This window comes from Serinus canaria, chromosome Z (assembly GCF_022539315.1).
Source record: "Serinus canaria isolate serCan28SL12 chromosome Z, serCan2020, whole genome shotgun sequence".
Lineage (NCBI taxonomy): Eukaryota > Metazoa > Chordata > Aves > Passeriformes > Fringillidae > Serinus > Serinus canaria.
In genome coordinates this window covers 54451721-54472519 of record NC_066343.1, presented here as the reverse complement: position 1 = coordinate 54472519, position 20799 = coordinate 54451721, and the positions used below count along the sequence as shown (strand labels likewise).

The window sequence follows — 20799 nt, the reverse complement described above, 5'->3', positions numbered from 1 at the left end:
CGGATCACATCAGAACTGGGAAGTATTTCAACCGTACTTAGGTCAGGTTTGTGTCTTCAAAAAGAGAGATTTTTTTTTTTTTTCCCACAGAGAACTATGTTATTCACAGAATCATGTAGTTTAGAAAAGACCTTTGAGGTTGTTAGTGCAAATCTTTGACCTGCTGACCAAGTAATGCGAGTCATTTTTTGAACACCTCCAGGGATGGTGATTCCATCACCTCCTTGGGCAGCCCTTTACATTGCTTAGCAACCCCTTTCTTTCTGATGTCCAGCTTGAGCCTTCTCTGATGCAGCTTGAGGCCCGTTTCCTCTCATCTTGTCTCTTGTTGCCTGGGAGAAGGGGCTGACCTCCACTTGGCTATACCCGCTTGTCAGGCAGTTGTGGAGAGTGATAAAGTCACCCCTGAGCCTCCTGTTCTCCGGCTCTCTCAGCGGCTCCTCACAGGACCCACTCTGTAGATGCATCACCAGCTTTGTTGCTCTTTCCTGGATACACTCCAATACCTCAATGTCTTTCTTGAATTGAGGAGCTCAGAACAGCACAAGATTCAAGATGCAGCCTCACCAGTGCCCAGTACAGGGGACAATCCCTTCCCTGGCCCTGCTGGCCACACCATGGCTGATCCAGGCCAGGATGCCATTGGCCTTCTTGGCCACCTGGGCACACCCTGGCTCGTGTTCAGCTGCTGTCACCAGCACCGCCAGCTCCTTTCCAGCCACTCTGCCCCAGCCTGTGGAGCTGCCTGGGGCTGTTGTGAATCAGAGGCAGGACACAGCACTGAGCCTTGTTGAACCTCACACCATTGGCCTCAGCCATGATCCAGCCTGCCCAGATCCCTCTGCAGAGCATTCCTGCCCTCCAGCAGATCAGCACTCCCACTTAACTTAGTTTTATGCATGAACTTACTGAGGGTACACTTGGTCCCCTCATCCAAGTCATCAGTAAAGATTTAAACAGCATTGGGTCTAGTACTGACTGAGCCTTCAGGAAGCTCACTAGTGACTGTCTGCCAGTTGGGTGTGGCATCATTGTCCCTGAAATTGTTGTCGGCTGACATGCAGTAGGGCAGTGTCACACACGGAGCTGAGTTATTTGTCTCTTTCATATTTGTGCTTAGATGAGAGCTTTTTGGTAAATCTTCAAAGCTAACACCAATTCTGGAAATTTTACACTGTGTGTCCACTTCGGTGAACTATGTTGGCTACAAGTTACCTACTTCTTGCATTAAATAGTATTCTGAGTTCTATTGGTTGAATTATTCTCTTGCTTCTCATGCTCAATCTTGCCCTTCTTCCCTTCATTTTGAGTCAGTCAGTTTCTTGATCCCTGAGTTGAAGGTCACCCCCCCACCCACCCCCGCTGAATTGCCTTTTACCCTGTTGTCTCAGTGTGCAGCTGCTGGTTGAGTTCAAGTTCCCTGGAGCTGGAGCCTGAGGACAAGAGGCTGTGAACTGGCACATGTCCCTTGCACTACAAAGTGCATGAGGCTCTGGCAGAGCCAGGTGACAACAGAGAACAGCAGAAAGGCCCCAGACTTGCACAGGGTATAAAAGCCCTGGTCGTCTTTTGTTCAGTGTCCTTCCTTGTGAGGCCTGTTTCAGGGGTAAGCCAAAACCTGTTCTACAACCCTCTTCTTATTCCATGTAAGTCTCTGAGTGAAGCGTTATTTCTGACCCCTGAGATATCAGCACCATTCATCACCACGCTCTGGGCCCAGCCACCCAGCTGGTTTTTAACCCAGTGAAGAGTGCACTTGTCCAAGATATGGGCTGACAGCTTCTCCAGCAGAATGCCTCAGGAGACAGTAGACTCCAAAGACTTTGCTGAAGGGTGACTACATCCACAGGCTTTTTGTCACCCCTCGCCCCCACCCCGGGCAGGTCACCTGGTCATGAGAGATCAGGTTGGCCATGCTGGAGCTGCAATTCCTAAATATATGCTGTCTGATCCCTTGGATGGCCTGTGCGTGTCATGTGATAACATTCTGTGGGAACTCAGGGAATTCCTCTGGCTGCCCTGGAGGGCTGGAGATCCTGCCCAGGGGGCTCAGAGGCCTTGGCACAGAGCCCAAGACCCCTGTGCCTTTGATTCAGCCCTTGGAAAAACAATTACCTACCTTTATATGCAGGATTACAAGCCACAAAAGTTTAAGTAGAATGATAGAGAATTTATCATGGGGCGAAAAAGTAGATTTTGGGGTTTTTAGAATGGGGGTTCAGGGGGCAAGATGGAGGAATCTGGGCATGTCCTGCTCACTGTCTAACATAGGTGACAGGTATTGGAAAGTAATTGTAAATATTGTACCTGTAGTTTGTAGTGTAAAGACATAACACCACCCTGGGGGCAGGCAGAATGCCTCTGACTGTCTTGCTGAGCGGACCTTGGCAGGACAGGAGAAAGAATTTTATAGATAAGAATCAATAAACAACCCTGAGACTGAGAAATGATGAGCTCTGACTCTTTCTTCAAGCACTGGGCTGGGAAAAGAGACTTTGTAACGCATCTTGGGGTCACTCTGACCAGCAGAGACCCCGACAGCATTCAAGGTCATCTGATAAGCTTCCTGGGCACTGAGGTACATCACTATACATGTACTTATTTTACCTACTTATTGTTGATAAGCGCAGGAAGCGTGGTTTATATGAATGGACAGTGGGGTAGACCAAGGACTGGCTGAATGGCAGAGCTCAGAGGGTCAGGATCAGGGCAGCAGAATCCAGTTGGAGGCCTGTAGTCAGTGGTGCTCCTCAGGGATCAATACTTGGTCCAGCCTCACTCAATTTGTTTATCCCTGGCCTGGATGAAGGGATCCAAGGTACCCTCAGCAGGTTTGCTGAGGATCCAAACTGGCTGTGGCTGACACACCTGAAGGCTCTGCTGCCTTTGGGCTGGGCCTTGGTGGGCTGCAGAGTTGGACAGAGAGAACCCTAATGGGGTTCAACCAGGGCAAGTGCAGGGTGCTGCACCTGGGGAGGAATAACCCCAAGTAGCAGCACAGGCTGGGGCTGCCCCACTAAAGAGCAGCTCTGCAGAGAAGCACCTGGGAGCCTTGGTGGATCACAAGGTGACAAAGAGCCAGCAGTGTGCCCTTGTGGCCAGGAGGCCCAGTGGGATCCTGGGCTGCACTGGGAAGAGTGTGGCCAACAGGTCAAGGGAGCTGATCCTGCCCCTCTACTGGGCCCTGGTGAGGCCACATCTGGAGTGCTTGTCCAGTTCTGGGCTCCTCAGTACCAGAGAGACAAGGAGCTCCTGGAGAGCGTCCAGCAAAGGGGCACAAAGATGGTGAGGGGTCTGGAGCATCTCTCTTATGAGGAGAGACTGAGAGAGATGGGCCTGTTGAGTCTAGAGAAGAGAAGACGGAGAGGGGATCTCATCAATGCATATAAATATCTGAAAGGTGGGTGCCCAGAGCATGGTGCCAGACTTCTCAGTGGTGCCCAGTGATGTGACAAGGAGAAATGACACAAGGAGTTTCACCTTGACATAAGGCAGGACTTCTTTATGTTGAGGGTAGCAGAACAGTGGAACAGGCTGCCCAGGGAGGTCCTGAAGATGTTAAAAAACCAGCTGGACATGATGACTAGACCACATGATCTCTGGAAGCCATCCAACCCTAACTGTTAGGACATTCTATTATATTCATTAATGAAATTAGCATGGAAGATACACTGCTGCTTTCCCTGACTCAGATATTTTGGTGATGGGACTGCGGAAAAAGGTGAAAGATGATACATCTTTCCTACCAGTTTAATCATATAAATCAGTATGTGAACTGGGAGGAATCTTTTATACTATTCCCTCTTGCAGACTTACTTTAGGACTGACTTGTCTCCTTCTGGTTTAAAATCATCTAGGAAGTGCAGAGAAAAGCTATTGTTGGCTTTCCTTTCCTTTTTTTAAATGTTGAATAGATACAAATCTGAAGGTGTATCTTCTGTTCTTCTTTTATCTTTATATTTTGTGAGGGTCTTTTCAACTAGTTGCACAAGAAATCTGTGCCTTTGGAAAGTTCTTCCCGTTAATTAGCAGATATTTCATGATAGAAACTTGCAGACAAAGATATTTGACAGAGATACAAATTCGAGTAACCTTCACTGATCCTGTTAGACCTTATTAAGCTGGTGTAAATAGGATTATCAGTCAAAGGTAAAAGGAAATTTAAGAAATGTAATGCTTGCAAAACTTAATACAGTTGCTGATGTGATTTACTGTAGTTTCACTTGAAACAATCATTTTGCCATATTGGACAAATAGAGGAATGAAACTGTCTATAAAATGGCAATAAACCAAAAAGACTATCTGGGTCCTAATCTAATTTGATCTAGAGTGTTAGTAGTCCAAATAAAAACTATAAAATATACCTGACTTTATTGCTAGCACATACAGAGGGACCAGGTAACGATATAAATTGTGGAGAAGTATTTATCACAGTTACATGTTTGCTTTTTTTAATGGAAGAAGGATTGCCTTTCCACTATGTTTTTTAGCTGAAAATTGTGTCTAGGGTGAAACAGTGCTTTATGTCAAGAGTTCAGAAATTCTCACACACAGTGGTACAGCACTAGCCTAGTAATTAGTATTGTTTTATCAATGATTATTCCAGTGAAATTGTCAGTATTAGGAAGCTGGGGTTGTGCCTCAAGGTAGTTGGTGCTAGACATCAGCTTCCTCTCTGCATCAGATTTTAGACCTGAGATTGATACAGTAGATATGTGTGTTGTTGAACACATTTTGATGCTTTCAGATAAAAATAAAAACAGCAGACTGATAAGGTTTGTGTTATGTTCCCTTTCTGATAGAGAAATTAATATTAAAAAGAGCACTGAAATTCCTAAATTACATTTTTTCCTGTCTTCCTGTGGTGGATACTCAAAATTGAGATTGCAGCTAATTAGAGAACCTGGATAACATCATGCAATCCATGTAATATCAATATGGATTGTGGGATTTTTGTTGTTATATCCTTGGAGTGGTTGAAATAAATTTTTCTTGTTTTGGAGTGTGTGTTGACTAGTAACCGAATATCTGTGAAACAGTTCATGCTGGTGGTGTCCTCTTGCCCACCATATAGGAAGAGGAATAGTGACAATAGCCTTCTGCAGTTCAGTAGCAAACAAGTCTGGCAAACAGGCAAGACAAGGCAGGACATGTAGAAAAGGCCCATGAGTAGCTGTGTTTAGATTGATCTGGTTTAGGGGATCTCCAGATTTTTCAGGGCATTTAAAGCTCTGTAAGAAACCAAGCTTCGGCTGAAATTGAACAAGCTGAAAAATCAAATGTTAGGAGAAATATGTTTTGAAGTGAAAAAATGAAGTGCACATTATGACTAACCCATTTTCAGAAAGAGGATTAATATTTACCTTGTTGGTCTCCAGACAGTTTCACTTTTTCCAGTGTAGCCCTTGCTTGAGAACTTGAAACTTTCTTTCACATCAATGGAGTATATTGCTGATAAGTTGTGTGGGATCAGCTGGACTGATTAAATGTGAATTTATAAAAACTGATTAAAATGTCAACACTAAGCAAAATCTCTTATTCTCTTACTTTTAATTGCATAAGGGGCAGAAGATCTGGTATCACAATCAGAGCAAATATAAAGTGTCCTTTTTCTGCAAAGGAGTTGTCTTTTGAAAGGGAAAATGTAATGTTTTGTCATTGCTGTTCTATATGATTTTTCTGGGTGAAAAAGTGAATTATTTGTGCCCTTTATTTCTGGTTTTCCCCAAGTATTTCCCTTATGTGTGAAGAGCAGCTGCAAAGCTCAGCTCTACAGGTTTGAGGGTGGGCATTGTGGGCACAGTAGTGCTTTGACTAAACTCCGTGATTAAATTCTGCTGAGCTTAAAGCTTAGTTCCAGTGAACTATCCTCTTCTGGCTTGGTCTCCTCCAGCTGATGATGGTGAACATGTTAAGGTATTTTGCTAGTGCTGATCAGTCCTGGAAGAAAGAACGAATGTATTTTGACTTTTTTTGCCCCTTCTATCCTGTGCAAAATGACTAACAAAAACTTTCGCAGTCAAAGCCTGAGTGTAGGCAAATCTCTTATACTGAAGGCAGGCTTAATAATTTTATCATCTAGTTACTGATTTCAACAAAAGTCATCAGGAGCTTCTGAATTGTATAATACAAAACATGATTTGCATCTGGGGAAAGGAAGGCATCCAGATTCTTGTGGGCATAATAGTCTTTAGCAATCATTTTGTCAAGAAGTTTATGCTGGCCCACTGTGTGCTGTAGTAGTGTTTTTTTCTTTTGCTTTTTTATAGTAGGCAAAATCCTTTGTAGGTATGCCCATATAAAAAGCTCTGCTTTCTGTTTGATGAAAGAACCTACAGATTCAAACAGGACTTAGAAAAATCACTGGCTTTAGTTAAACCATGGATTTCGGATTTTCCTGTTCTGGTTATCTGTATAATTGTTTATATTTATTCAGGTGAACACTTGTACCAGTAGCTGGGATTTATGTCTTGTTTGACTTTCTTTTCCTTTTTCATTTCCTTTTCCCTTAATGTATGATAACACTTTTAAACTCTGTTGATGGGAATATTCATGTGAACTTGGCAGCTGGAATCTGTTGAGTGTTGGTGTTTCAAACACTTTGCAATCCATGCATTTTATCCATTAGTCATGTGGTGATGTACTTTGCCAAGGGGTGAAATAAACTGTAGGACAGCAGGTCAGAATGAAGCATAGATTTTCTAACACTGTGTTAGATTAAATGATTTTGTGTACTTGGAGGTGGAGAGTTCATTCAGAGTTTTCACAGTTTTTTCTTAAAGAAACATGGTTATTTATTTATTTTTTTAAATTGAACTGAAAGTGCAACACAGTGGACAACAATCTCTTAAATGACATTTTTCTACTATGTTTTCATGTGAATTATTTGAAATCAGGAAAGATCACACCACTAGAAATGAATGCAGAGATTTACAGAATTAATGTTGACAACAGTCAAATTGCTCTCTCTTATCAGAAAGGCTTGTGCTTCTCATTGAGAGGGATTTTTCACCTTTTACTATTTATGGTAGCTGCTCTTAAATAAGATGTGCTGCATTGTTGTCATAAGGTAGTGGCAGTAATGTGTTCTGCCACTGCTGCTTTTCATGGAGAACATGAGATCCAGCAGAGATAATATTGTTAGGCATAGTTTGCGTAATTCTTAAATGCATTCCTGCTTCTCATTTGGGCAAGAGGTTACTGATTTGGTAGGGTTTTTTTTTGTGATGATTTGGTATGTCCCTGAAGCATTAAGTATTACGGACTCCATTAGGGTAAACTGGGCATGCCTCATTCTCTGTGTTGATGCATTTTATTCCCATAAATGGTATGTTTGTAGCACTTCTGATTTACTTGTTTGTTTACTAACTTTCTTTTTCTTTCCCCTGCCCATGTCAGTTTGGTTATTTTTTCTCTTTCTAACATTTAAAGATTATACTCAAAACTACTTTGAGTGACTGACTGTCTTTTCAGGTTCTTGCTACTTTCTTTGAAGAAACTGTTGTAGTTCTTTGTCTTCTGTAAAAAGACTACAAAAAACCTGGTGTAATTGTTTTTCTTTGTTTTCTGTTAATTTATTTCAAAATTTAGTTGGGAGTGTTATTGTATTGAATCCCTAAACAGTATTTAATAAGGTAAACAAGGTTCTTCTGCTTACTAAATGTTATTACCAATCCCACAATTGAAGAGTCTTCAGACTATAGTGTATTTCATAGGAAAATCCTTACTGTTAACTCATGGAATCCTTCCTAAATGTTTCATCTTCCATATGGATCAGTGTTTTTAATGCTGTATGAGAATATCTAGAATACTACGCAAAGCAAAAAACATTTAACTGCTGTTTACTTAGTTGAGTCTAGTTTATTATAAATCTTAATGTTGTATCCGGTTCATCTGAAGGAAAATAGATTATTCAAATTGCTCTTGTACATGATAAAGGGATGGTTTTCTTTTTGTTATATGGTTTTTATATATAGTCAGTTTGGCATTCTTTTTGATCCAGTTAATTTGCATTTAAATTGATAATTTGCCTAGCACCTGAATATTGCTTTACATCACGTCTCAGAACACAGAACTGACACAAAGATATGTTTCTTCTTTGAAGGATACAGTCAGCAGTGCCTGTAACAAAAGCAGGGAAAGTTAACTAAGGGGATAAAAATGAATTGCACAGAACACACAATATTGAATTAGATAAAATGTGGCTTTTTCTGGCCGAGTTGGAGCTTAAGTGCCTCTTCACTTCTACAGTATATTCCCATTACAATCTGTGGTGGTGTTGCTATTTGCAACTTGAAGTTTGGGGATGTGAGGGGAATAAGTTATCATGCAGAATAACATCTTTAAATTTTGAAATGCGCAGTTGAGAATGTGCAGGATTAAGAATTAAGAAGCATTGTGTTTTGTCTCAAGGAGTGTTTTGCTGTCACAAGGCGACTGGGAATGGAATCTTCCTTGAGTAGCAATAACTATCTTCCAGAACTTGCCAGTGCAGAAGTGGCAATTTTTGTTCATAAAAATGCTTGTGAAGAGATGATCTGTGATTCAGTTGGTGAGAGTGCACAATAAGCAAGCAAAAACCCTGGTAAAAACTGATGGCTGTGTCTGAATGAGTGGAAAGAATCCGTAAGCCTTCAGCTAAAAGGCAGAACATCACTTTACTAAGTCATGGACACTACCAGGTTCCTTGGCAGCAAGTATGGAAAAGGAAAGATCGTGATCTTGACTTACATTGCTAGTGAAGAAGGTATTGGTACGGTTTTCCTGAGAAAAGTGGATATAGAATTGCATCTTGGGGAAGTCTGGAACTCAGACTGCTGAGAAGGAGGTATTGCAAACAGAAATTCACTTGGGTCATCTGAAAGGAAGAACAGTTTTTTATTTACACCTATTTTGAGAGAAAATCAGATCCAAGTGAGAACACCTTGACTGACAAAGAAAGACCTCAATGTATTTTCACCATATTTTTGAAAATTGGTTAATCCTGTGTTCAACTACAATTTTTAGGGTAAATAGCCACTCCTAAAATTCCACCCTAATGTTAATAGAACACTATTTCTGAGGCAAAGGCTTATTATTCCTGGAACCAGGAAACACATAGAAACAAAGGACAGCTTTGCCAGAGAAACAAACTTAGAGCAGAAGATGCACATTTGGTGTGAGACACTACCACTTGTCATTTGGTGTGGTTGATCTGTCTCCACACAGACATCACTGCTCTGTCATTCAAAAGAGCCAAATGCTGGCAAAGTTGGAAGCAATAAAATAAACACCATAACCTGCCACTGCCTTGCTTAGAAGGTATTTAGAATGGATTAGTGCAATGACTTGATATATTAATCTTCTAAAGAGGTCAAGATTAGCTTGTAAAAAGCTCTTGCACAGTGTAATACCTTTCTCTGATAGATCGAAACAATACTTTACTTTGTCACTTGCACTGTTTTATATTCTTATTGCCACATCCAAATGCAAGATCTGCTGTCATCCCCCAGCTTATCTTCAGCAAAAACATAGTAATTACTTAGAAAGAAATCCTTCAAATTCGTTCCTCAAAGCACTAAGTCTTGCTGTCATTGATGATGATAAGAAGGTGAATTGTGTGCCATTACTGATTTTTTTCTTTCCTGCTGTTCCTAATGCAGTGATAATGTTACAATTTTAAGCTGTTAAGATCTAACAAAGGTTACCAGAAAGCTGTCAGATATTTACAATTTATGATGGATGGGTAGAGCAACAGTGTTTAAAAAAACCCCTGAACTCCTTGTATTAATCTTATTTTACTTAACACCTCACCAGCTGAAGAATGCATAACAGAAATTTGTTTTGAAAAGGTGCACTTTTCCAGACCAGTTTTATGAGCAACTCAAAACTCTGAAAGATTTCTTGAATATTTGAAGATTGCAGTTGTTGGAAGATGAAGCAGATTTACTGTGATTGCAAAATCAACCTTGTATTAACAATATGAGCTGTGTCTTTGGTTATGAAGTTTATGAATATGGCAACTTTTTACTGGTTGTTTAAAATAGAACCAGTAACAAGCAATAAATTAATGACATTTTTTGTTCCTTGCATATAGGGGACAACATTCAATATATTAAATTTTCTCTAACTTGCTAGTAATCTTTAAAAGGAATGTGAAGAAGTTAGTGTTTTCTAAGTCACCTCTTTTTTCAGATCTATTTATGTTGTTGTTTTTTTTTTCTAAACCATATTTCTGGGTAGTAGGATGAAGGCTTTGACCCAGAATAAAGTTGACTGTGTTTTATTTGTTCAGTGTGATCTGTTTATAAGGCTGAATATCTGCACTGTGTGAAGGTACTGAACTTGTGCATACTGAAGTATCTTAGAGATGTGTAGGACCAGGGGAAGGATCATAATTATTGAAATAATCAAAAAGCATTATTCTTGTCAAAACATGTTATTGATAGTAAAATGCACAGAGTAGAGAGTTTGAAATGATTGACAGCTGCAATTACATTCAATATACCTGGTTCTTAATGCTACATCACAGCAATTTGTCACAGCTTGCATGTATCTCTTAAACTGGAGGCAAGGTTTATTATATTTTGTGACAGTAGTTTTTGAGACACACAGGGCCTCAAGTTCAAGAGCCTCTGGTCCATTAAGTCTGCTTTATGTTATTGCAGTGGAATGAAACAGCCCTAAAACCAGCCCAACTTGAACCAGCCAGAGGAGGATTACATGTAGGGCAAGGGCAGAAGAGCACAGTGGGATCCTCTGGGGCAGAGCTGATGACTGAGAACCATGCAGAGTCTAGTGAAGGCATATTTTTCTCTTTTTAATGCCCTAGGTGCTTGCCTGCTAAGTATGTGATCTGAAGGTCCTGACCCTGATAAGTTTTACCTTCAGCAGTCTGCATGCATTGGATGCTGAGCAGTGGAACTAGGGCAGATAGGTCTTCTGGGTCTTCTGCTGAGGCTTTCAGAAGTGAAACAATGATGTACCAGAAAACTGAAGCTGATGCAGGTCATTTGGAGTTCAGCTGAGATCTGAACTGGAGCGGTGCAAGGCTGAAGAACTGAGTGACTTTTTGTTCGTCCCTCTTTAAAGTGGCTGTGACAAAAACAGCTGGAAGAGGCAGGGTAAAAGTGTTGTCTTTAACTTTTTAGTACAAATAATATTTTGTATACCTAGGAAATAAATGATTTCTCTAATCTAAGCTATAAGCTAGACCTAAGCCCCATGTGGAGTGTGTTTATGCTTTTCCCACCTATTTTGCATAGACCCAGTTGTGGAGCTGTGCTGTACTATTGCAGAGCTAACATCATGTTGGTGAGCCTTCTCAGGAGGGAGAAAGTCTGTAGTGACACAGCCAATAATCTGTTAATTCCTTCAGGCTGTGGAAAAATCTTTGGGATAGATGAGTCCTAAGTAACACCAAAAAAATCATGCAGGGGCGGTAATAATTTGGTGTGATCTGAGAGAGAAAAGCATGCTTCAGTTTACTACATTTTAGGTTACTTTTTTTTTCTTGGAGGTATTCCAGCTGGAGAAGCATGGAGAGAAGTGACCTCTCATTTTAACATCATGGATGTAATAGATAGGAAAAAAATGAGGATAGAAATATTATCCAGGAAGGATATTTGTTTTATTTCAGTACTTCTTTTCAGCATGGCGTGCATGAGATGTGCCAAGAGACTAATGTGGCTTCAGGTGTCTACAGAAACCAGTGGCTCTTATTTGCGCTGCTGTAATAATGATAAACTACAGCCAAAACACTCTGATTGAATAAAACAAACAAACAAACAAACAAAAAAAAAACCCACACAGATTCATAGGAAACAAATTTAAAGTACATGTTGCAACTCAAACCCATGTACAACTCTTGCTCATACCATTTGGCAGCTTTCCCACAAGCATTGTCTATTACAGTATGACAGTGCCTACCATTACAAGTAAAGTTACATGTTAGAAATAGAACACAATGACACTGTAAATATTAAAGAAAAAAAACACAAAGGGAAGTACGTGGGTTCTAACTTGCAGTAACATTTTGTTCATGATGAATGTGGCATTTTAAATTGAGGGGAATTACTCAGCTTCATAATGCAATATTGTATGCAGGTGTAACTGGTCTTTTGTACGTAAGCACATATTATGCTAAAAGTTGTTTTTTTAAAATGCAAATTCTGAACAGTTGCTGGAACTTCCTAGGAAGTACCAGAATTTGTTACCGAGGCCCCTAATCCTGCTCTCCTATGCCTTTGCATTACGATGTCTAATTGCATTGTTTCACACTATTTTTTCCTTCCTCATTCAGTGAACAGGATGGGCGGTACTCAGGAATTGAGCTGCTACTTGATATTTTAGTCCTTATCATTCAGTTAGCAGCCCAGGCTTTATTTACTGCACACCATTTAAAACTCTCTAAAGAATACATAATTATTCATTCCCTTATGGCCTTTTATCTAAGGTGACTGGCTGAACTATTTTTGTCCATTTGATTGTATTCTCATATGTGTTTTCTGGTTGATACCTATAGCTTTATCAAACCACATAAGTTGAACTTTCTCATTGTCCTGGTTTAGGAAAAACTCCAAAAGGGGTTCCTCTAGAAAGCACATTTAAGTGGGCCCTCCACCAGCTGGTTCAGGAAGAAGATTTTCTTGGAGAAAAGTGGAAAAAACCTGTTTATTTAACAGGCAAAGCATTCACCAGCACAAAAATTTAACAATATTAAACAATAAAGCCTCTTGCCAATCTGAAGAGATGACAAACTCAGAAAGTCTCCTTTGTGGGCTGTAGCTCAGCTCACTCAGTCTCTTATCAGTCCCTCTGGAGCTGGAAATGCCAGAGCTCCGGCTTGGCCCAGTGGGCCACAGGTGCTCTTCTGGATATTCAGTCCACAGCCGGTTTAAACAGTTCCAAGAAGAAAAACCACAGACCAGGGAACTCCTCTGCCTCAGCTAGCTAAGAACTAACTAAAAGCAAAGGAAAGCTCTCTCGTGCCATCTGTGAGCAGACAACACAGTCCAGGAGCAGGAATGTGGAGGAGTGAGTGCAGTGTCTGAAAACCATCTCCACACTTCTCTTCATCCACTTTGCTTTCAAAACCAATCTTAAAGGTGCAAAACTTCTTTCTGGGCTAAACAGACGAATGGGGATACAATTCAGCATCATAAAGTCACCACAGGGCACGCATATGCAACCTTATCTTTCAACAAGGATGATGTCCTTCAACTTCAAATGTATCTTGACTGTGTATCCTCTAGGTCAGACAAGTTGTCCCTTTGTTTGAATGCAGTTGATTCTCTCTGCTGGGCATGATTGCAAAGATAATGTGTAACTAATGTAGCATTCAGGTTCATGTGAGAAATAAAAGAAATGAGGGTACTTGAACAATGGAAGACATTGTCTGGAGAGGTTATGGGTGTCCATCGTTGCAAAATGTTCAAAATGATGTTCAAAATCCAGCTGGGAGTAGTTGTGAGTAATATGTTGCAATTGCCTCTGCTGTGAGTAGGCTGAACCAGAGGATCTCCAGAGATGCCTTCCAGCCTCAGCTATTCTATGATTTATGCAATAGATGATAATATATACTTGTGGTATATATATTTTCCTTATTTCTGATGGAAAAAGCTTTATGGATCTTGTGGCTTTCTTCTACACTAAAATAACAGAAAAATGTTTGTTTTGCAGTTCCCATTTGACTTGCAGGCTATCTTGTCAATACCATAAAAAGTTGTTTAACTGTTAAACTGTAGTTTGACTGAGTATTTAACTGTTTTTAGCAAAAGCTGTGGGTGTTTCTGTCATTATGCTAGTACTTTACAGAAGATTGTAATAAATCATAATTATTTATTGTGGACCAAACTATTATGTAATTAATCTTTCTTGGGTTTAAGAATATCGTGTAGAAACCTTGGTAGCAATGGTCACCTGTTCACCTTGTGATCCTGTTATTAACAGCTTTTGTTGTTAATAACAACCAAACGTGTTTTAATGATATTTTTCCAATATGAGTATTGGGAAGAACATAGTTTTTCTTTGTCAGTGAGTCTTGCAAGTTTTAGTAGGTTACCAATGCATCATAGCTGACTGTAAGGCTTTTCCATAAGATCTGTCTTTTGCTTGAAATACTTTAATATTGGTGCTAAAAAAAGGGATAGATTTTTCCAAATGCTAATGTTAATATTTCAAATAAGAAAGGAAAGTGGTACATGTAACATCTTTTAGTGTACCAATATACCGCTTTTGTCTCTCTGCTACTGATGGAATGAGAGAATTGTGGTAATTATCTCAAAAAGACCACCTCAAATTAATTTTTTTTATTGCTAATACATTGTAATTTTTTCTGTTGCAGAAAGAGTTGAGCCTTCCAAGAAGAGGAAGTTTGTAAGTATATGAAGTTTTTCGGTATTGTGCTTAGATTGTAGTATGTATTTTTGACAGTTTTAGAGTAGACTAGTTTTCTTTTCAGGGCAGTTAGAATGGAGGCTAAATGTGGCAGTTCTTCTGCCTGAGAATACATACAAAGAAATAAAACTTGTAAATGAAAAACTGTTGTGCAGTCACCATTTTTATGCTGATCTTTTAGAGAAGCTGTTGTGAGGGAATTCCAAAGGGATGCAAAGTTTTTAAGTTCAGGGTTTTGTTTTCTATTGAAGATTTTTCTTGTTAAAAATCAAGGAAGAAACATGCTTTCCTTGTGAATGATATAAAAGAAACTTGTCATGCTTATGGAACTCCATGAACAGTCCTGGGTGAGAAGGTAGAAAAAAAAGAATAGATGAGTTCTTCTAAATGCATAGGATTGTCAAGCTACTATTTTGATTATGGAAATAAGGACTATATATTCTTGTATAAATTGTTACTTATTTATAATAATATGTACTCAGATGCTGAGTTCAGTTGTGCTTTGCTTAGATTTCTATACCTTGGCTTTGACTCTCCAGTGGTTTTGAGCTGTTTCTTTTAAAGCTTGTATTTTTTATTTGCATCTCTCTAATTTCTTATTCTGTATTGGTAACTTGTTGAGAAAGTGGGATAAAAACATCACAAAATTCCTTAAGAAGCAAACTCTCTTCACTTACTGCTTTCTTTCAAAAATAATACTACAAGATGATCTGTAGATTATTTGTGTCAATTTTGGGTAAAACCCTGTGCCCTTGCACAAGAGGCTGGTTAGTTCATTTCAGCTTGATAGTGCTGTGTAGGTTTTAATGATAGTAGATTAGATATGTGAATAACTGAAACTGTAACTGCTGGGAAAGTGCAGTGAAGTGCTTTGTTGTTCTGGCTCAAAGAGCATACCAGAAGTCTGTACTTAATAGGATATCTGCTGTGTTGGAAAAGACTCTTGTTTTAGGTTTGGATGCATGAGAAATCTTATGGTACACATTAAGCAAACCCATTATGTAAGAAAAGTCAAGAAAATAGAAAACTAATTTAATTATTATGTATTAATTATTTAATTACTTAAGTATGTCAGTGACAGAGATAAAAACAGTTAAAGAAAATGATTTTTGTTGCATTCTTTTGGTGTCCTTTGTGCTTTATATTAACCTGAAACTGCTGTGTGGGTACAAGACTACCTCAGTTAAAGTTAATGGCTAAACTGTGTTCACTTTAGCCAGAGCAAAAAGTGGCTCTTGGAACTTGACCTTGCTTACTCTTGCTAGGATGTTTGACATTGAATGCTACTAGTTAGTTTACTCCAAATCTGAAAAATAACTGCATCTCAATCACCTCAGTTGCATTCACATACATGCTGGTTTGGCTGATCACTGATATGCTAGTGTGCTTTTGTTGCTGAGGCTTTATTAAAGTGTAGTAGAGAACAGCATCTTGTCAGCATAATCATATCCAGTTAATGAAGTGCTTAGGTTTCTGCAGATGGTTGTAGTGGTTGACCCTGGCTGGGTGCCTGGCACCCACAAAAACTTCTCTGTCATTCCTCTCTGCAACTGGACAGAAGCAAGAAAATACAGTGGAGGGTTCATGTGTAAGGTAAGGTGAAGACGGGGAGAGATCACTCACCAAATACTGTCACAGGCCAAACAGACTTGAATTGGGAATATTGATTGAATTTATTACTAAAAGAAGCAGGATAATGAGAAGTAAAATAAATGCTAAGAACACCTTCTCACACCACTCCATCCTTCTCACTCAGGCTCTGCCTTTCCCGTCTCAGTGGCACAGAGAGACAGTGAATGGAGGTTATGGTCAGTTCATCACATTGTTTCTGCTGCTGCTCAGGGAGAGGAGTCCTTCCCCTGCTCTAGGCTGGGGTCTCCCCCATGGGAGACAGTTCTTCATAAACTTCTTCAGCGTTAGTCCATCCCATAAGCAGCAGTTTTGCATTAACTGCTCCACTGTTGGTCTCTTTCCACAAGGTGCCATGCTTCAGTCACAGTCTGCTCCAGTGTGGGTTGCCCACAGGGTCACAAGTCCTACCAGGACCCTGCTCCAGCCCAGACCTCCCACAGGTTCACAGCCTCCTCTCAGGGCATCCACCTGCTCTGGCCTGGGTCTCCTCCAGGGGCTGCAGGTGGATCTCTGCATCCCCTGGGACCTCCATGGGCTGCAGGGGCACAGCTGCCTCACCATGGTCTCAGGGGAACCTCAGCTGTGGTGCCTGGAGCACCTCCTCTCTCTCCCTCCTTCAGTCTTGGTGTCTGCAGAGCTGTGCCTCTCACATATCGTTACTGTAAACAGGGTGACCCCAACGTCTGGGAATGACTGGCATCTGACTCCATTGGTTCAGAAGGCTGAACAATTGCTTTATTAAACTATATTATATTACATTATACTATACTATATTAAAGAGATACTATACTATAAAAAAAAAACATACTAAAGAAGAACTTGTGACTGTCTCCAGACAGTCAGAACACAGCTTCGAATGATTAGTTAATTAACATAAACAACCACCACCAGCATTGAATTACTGAATCCCTTCAGGTAAACAATCTTCCTTGCTGCTTTTTGCAGGAAATATCCTTGGGAAGTTGCGCCTGCCTGCTCTCTATGAAGAGAGCTGTGGCTACATATTGTCGCTCTGCTCTTCTCTGGCTGCAATTACACCTGTGCGATAACTTTTATTTTCCTTCTTAAATCTGTTACCACAGATCTGTTAACATAATTTCATTGGCCCAGCCTTGTTGAGCGGCTCGTCTCTCTTGCAGTCGCCTGGCATTGGATCTGCCAGACACAGAGAAAGCTTCTAGCAGCTTCTCCCAGTTGCCACCTTCTAGCTCCCCTGCTACTAAAACTTGGCCATGCCAACCCAGACAATGGTATTTTAAAATTACTTTAATAGTGTTTAATTGAAAGGGCTCACACTGCTGAGGTTAGCAGTAGCTGTGGAGTTATGTACATGGGCTGTGTTGACTGCTGTATTTGTGTATTATATAATGTTGACATGAAGACTGAATTTCAAAATGTGAAAAGTCCTCTGTTTTCGAAAGTTTGCATTGACATCTAGAGGTCCTGAACAGTTCCAGGCAGGGACATCTCACACTGTCTTATGGTGCTTCAGGCCCAATGTCACGCCAAGGACGCAGCTTTAAGCAGGACAGGGAGAGCTATTTCAGGGGTGAGCAATCTTGTCATAGTTGGCATAAACCGAGATAAAGAGTTGTGGTTGGCTGAGAAGTGAACTTCTCCATGCTTGGAGCACCCCCTGGCTGTGTTGGCTCAACTCTTTCTCTGGACACAGCAGAATTGATCCAGGTTGCAACTAGCTTCATGCAGTTTCTTCAGCATGTTAAATTGCCCAACTGTGCAAATGATTCTTTCTGGCAGCAGGATGCGGTGGTTTGGAGGTAGGATGAATAGATGGGAGCTTTCTCTCAGGCTGACTCCAGCAGCAAAAAGACTCTATATAAGCTTAGCCTGATTGGCTGTTAGTATCCCACTTTGCAAGTCCATTGGAAAACTGAATAGGAGTATATTTTTGCACACTGCTACAATGGGGATGGCTTATTTATATCTTGATAGAATATTTTTACTGATTTGTTTATTTTCACCAAACACTTTCAACCCTAACCCTAGCTCAGTTGGTTAGATCATGGTACTAATAACACCAAGGTTATGGATTTGATCCCTGTATGGGCTGTTCAATTAAGAGTTGACGTGATGATCCTTGTGGGTCTCTTCTAGCTCACAATATTCTGTGATTCTGTAATACCAAGGAGGATACTTGTGCTTCATGTTAAGCCAGACTCAGAAATACAGATTTAATTTGATCAGAATTAAGTGTTGCTGTTTGTGAAGCACACGGATCCTCTTATGAAACAGGGAATGCTTGATGGCATTTACACTTCCCTATCCAAGGATGTACACATGTACACACACAAAAATGGGTGAGCATAAATTTACCAGTAAAAAGGTACTATAAAGCTTTAAAATACCCTCAACATAGTATACATAATTTTTCACTGAAAAGAGACTCGATGAATTACATCAAAACAGATCATTCCTTTTTCTAACACGTGATGTAATAAATCAAAAAAGAGGATGTAAGTGGATAAAATCCACAGATTGTGTGTATCAGGGTGGGGTCTAGGGGTAACTTAGTGTGTGAGTGCAGTAGTTGTGTGATTAATAGTTGTCTGGCATTGGCAAATGTGATCGATGTATATAAACATTTTTAAATCAGCATTGGCTGTGTCGTCTTGTTTTGTGAACAGAAGTTGCATTCTCAGCAGGTAGAACTATTTGTCTTTGATTTTGTTCCAGTAAAGTTTCTGAACTGTGTCACATACACAAAAAGAACAAATGACCATATAACCACCTGTTTTATTCTACTGCCTGAGAACTTTCTTATGCATTGAGAAAACTGGCAGAACATCACTGCTAGTCAGCACAGCTTGAATTTCTAATACTAGACCTTGAAAACCAGACATACTGAGGCAGCTTCTTGTTCACTTTTTTTTTCCCAGTTTTATTAATGTCAGGAAATTTGTTTTTCTTCAGTTAAGGAATGTCTGAAATTTGTTAAAAAAAATGTTAGTCACAAAAGGAGTTGCAATGTCCAGATGAATTGTAATTGCAATGATCTAGGCTGCTGTATGCTGTATTGATGAATTGATTTTATTTTGCCACTGATGCTACAAAGTTTTGAATAATTTCTTAATCTACAGAGGGAGCTTCCTGAGGCTGTGCAATTCCTAGTGTGCACACACTTACCTAGGGTCTGTAGGACTGGAGTCTTGGTGGGGCTCTGAGTGGAGTACATGATGGCTTGATGAACCTGTGCTGTGCTTAAAGAATTGTAATGAGAGTATGAGAGCCTGGTTTTTGTGTTGTTTTGTTTTGGGGTTTTTTCCCCTTTTATTTTTTTTTTGTTTGTTTCTTTGTTTTTTTTTTGTTTGTTTGTTTTTTGACGGGGGTTAAAGGTGAGTTATGGACTACAAATGAATATTTGCTTTTACCTTAAGAAAAGAAGCACTCAGTTTTTTCTGGACAATATGTTTTTTCCTCTGTTGCCAGTAGTATCACCTGTGTTCTAAATATCACCCTCAGAATAAAAGAGGCAGTTGCTGAACATCAGGGATCTGCCTGCCTTGCATCCTCAGTTAGGCATTCTGCCAGATTTTCCCCTTGGAATTTTCGATATCATTGCCATTCCATTATGTAAAGTATAGGCTGACTTTCTACAGATGTCATATATAGCAATAATGAAATCCCAGTGAACCATTTCTGTTTTGTCTCAGAGGAGGAGGGAAGTATTTTTTCCCCTAACTCTTTCCCAGAAAATACAGACTTGAACATTTTTTATTACTGTTAGTATTCTAAACCTGTACTGTTGCTTATCATAAAGGACATCAGTGTATTTGTTACCTACAGTTATGTGTCCATAGACAGACTTGAAAGTTTTAAGGCAGACAGAAGTCATCATGGCAGCAGCGCCTCTGTTGGCCATAGCTGGGAGTGTACCTGCTCTATAGTTAGGTTGTACTGGCTGTGTCTTTTAATTTTTGTAAACATAATGTTTGTGGCTGTGGCCATTCTTGCCCCTACCACCACTTTTGTCTCTGTCTAAAACTTCTGGATTTCCTTCCACCCTACTATCTGCTGCCTCCCTTCCCCCTGGGAGTTATGCATCATGCTTGCTGTCTTTCAAAGTTCTGTTGACTGAATGCAGTCCTTTGCATGCCCTGTTTTGCTGGAGGTTTTCCCCTTGTCTTTTCAGCCTTTGTGTTAAGCCAAGTGCCTTCCTTGCAGGCATGTTCTCTGGGATAGAGCAGTGGAGAGCTGGGGCAGAGGTCCTAATACAGGTTCAGGCTTGCAGAATTCACTTTGTGATTGTAGTTTTCATATGGGGATAAGCATGCCAAGAACCTGTTTGCCAAATGCTTTGTGTATGGGAGGAAGGGTGATGGCTCCTGGGGGTAAGTTGAAGGGCAGGCAGCACATGCAGAGGTTTTTGCAGAGGGGTTGATGGCTCACCGAAAGACTGGAGCTTGCAGAAACTGAGTAGGTTACAGCAGCCAAAAGCATGGGCGGCAGGAAGGACAGAGCTCTTCTTTTGTAGGTTTGGAGAAGGAAAATATTGCATTGACACAATACCCTTCTGTTCCATGAGGGCTAATCAAAGAGCTCTGCCTCTGTGTAGTCTTTAATGAGTCTTTCCTCACTGAGTCAAGGCAACAGCCAGTCTGGCATTAGCACACATCTATTTGCTCTGCTCTGCCATCTCTATCCTCTTCTTTTTTCTCCCAAATATTTTAGGGTTTCTGCTTCTGTATCACATTTTTTCCTAGCAAGCCGGTCAAGCTTAGACCTGTGAGGCTTAATGAGGTATGTTGCTGCAGATCTCACAGGCATGTGAAA

General features: G+C 40.3%; 1 protein-coding gene across 3 annotated transcripts in view; it reads left to right on the top strand.

Moving 5' to 3' along the window:
- MAST4 (microtubule associated serine/threonine kinase family member 4) overlaps positions 1–20799 on the top strand; it is a 279028-nt gene that overhangs the window by 120019 nt on the left and 138210 nt on the right. For all 3 annotated transcript variants that reach the window (XM_030236869.2, XM_050986530.1, XM_050986531.1), the window contains one exon: positions 14324–14355. In XM_030236869.2, the coding sequence (XP_030092729.2) occupies positions 14324–14355 (32 nt within the window). The remainder of the gene's footprint in view (positions 1–14323; positions 14356–20799) is intronic.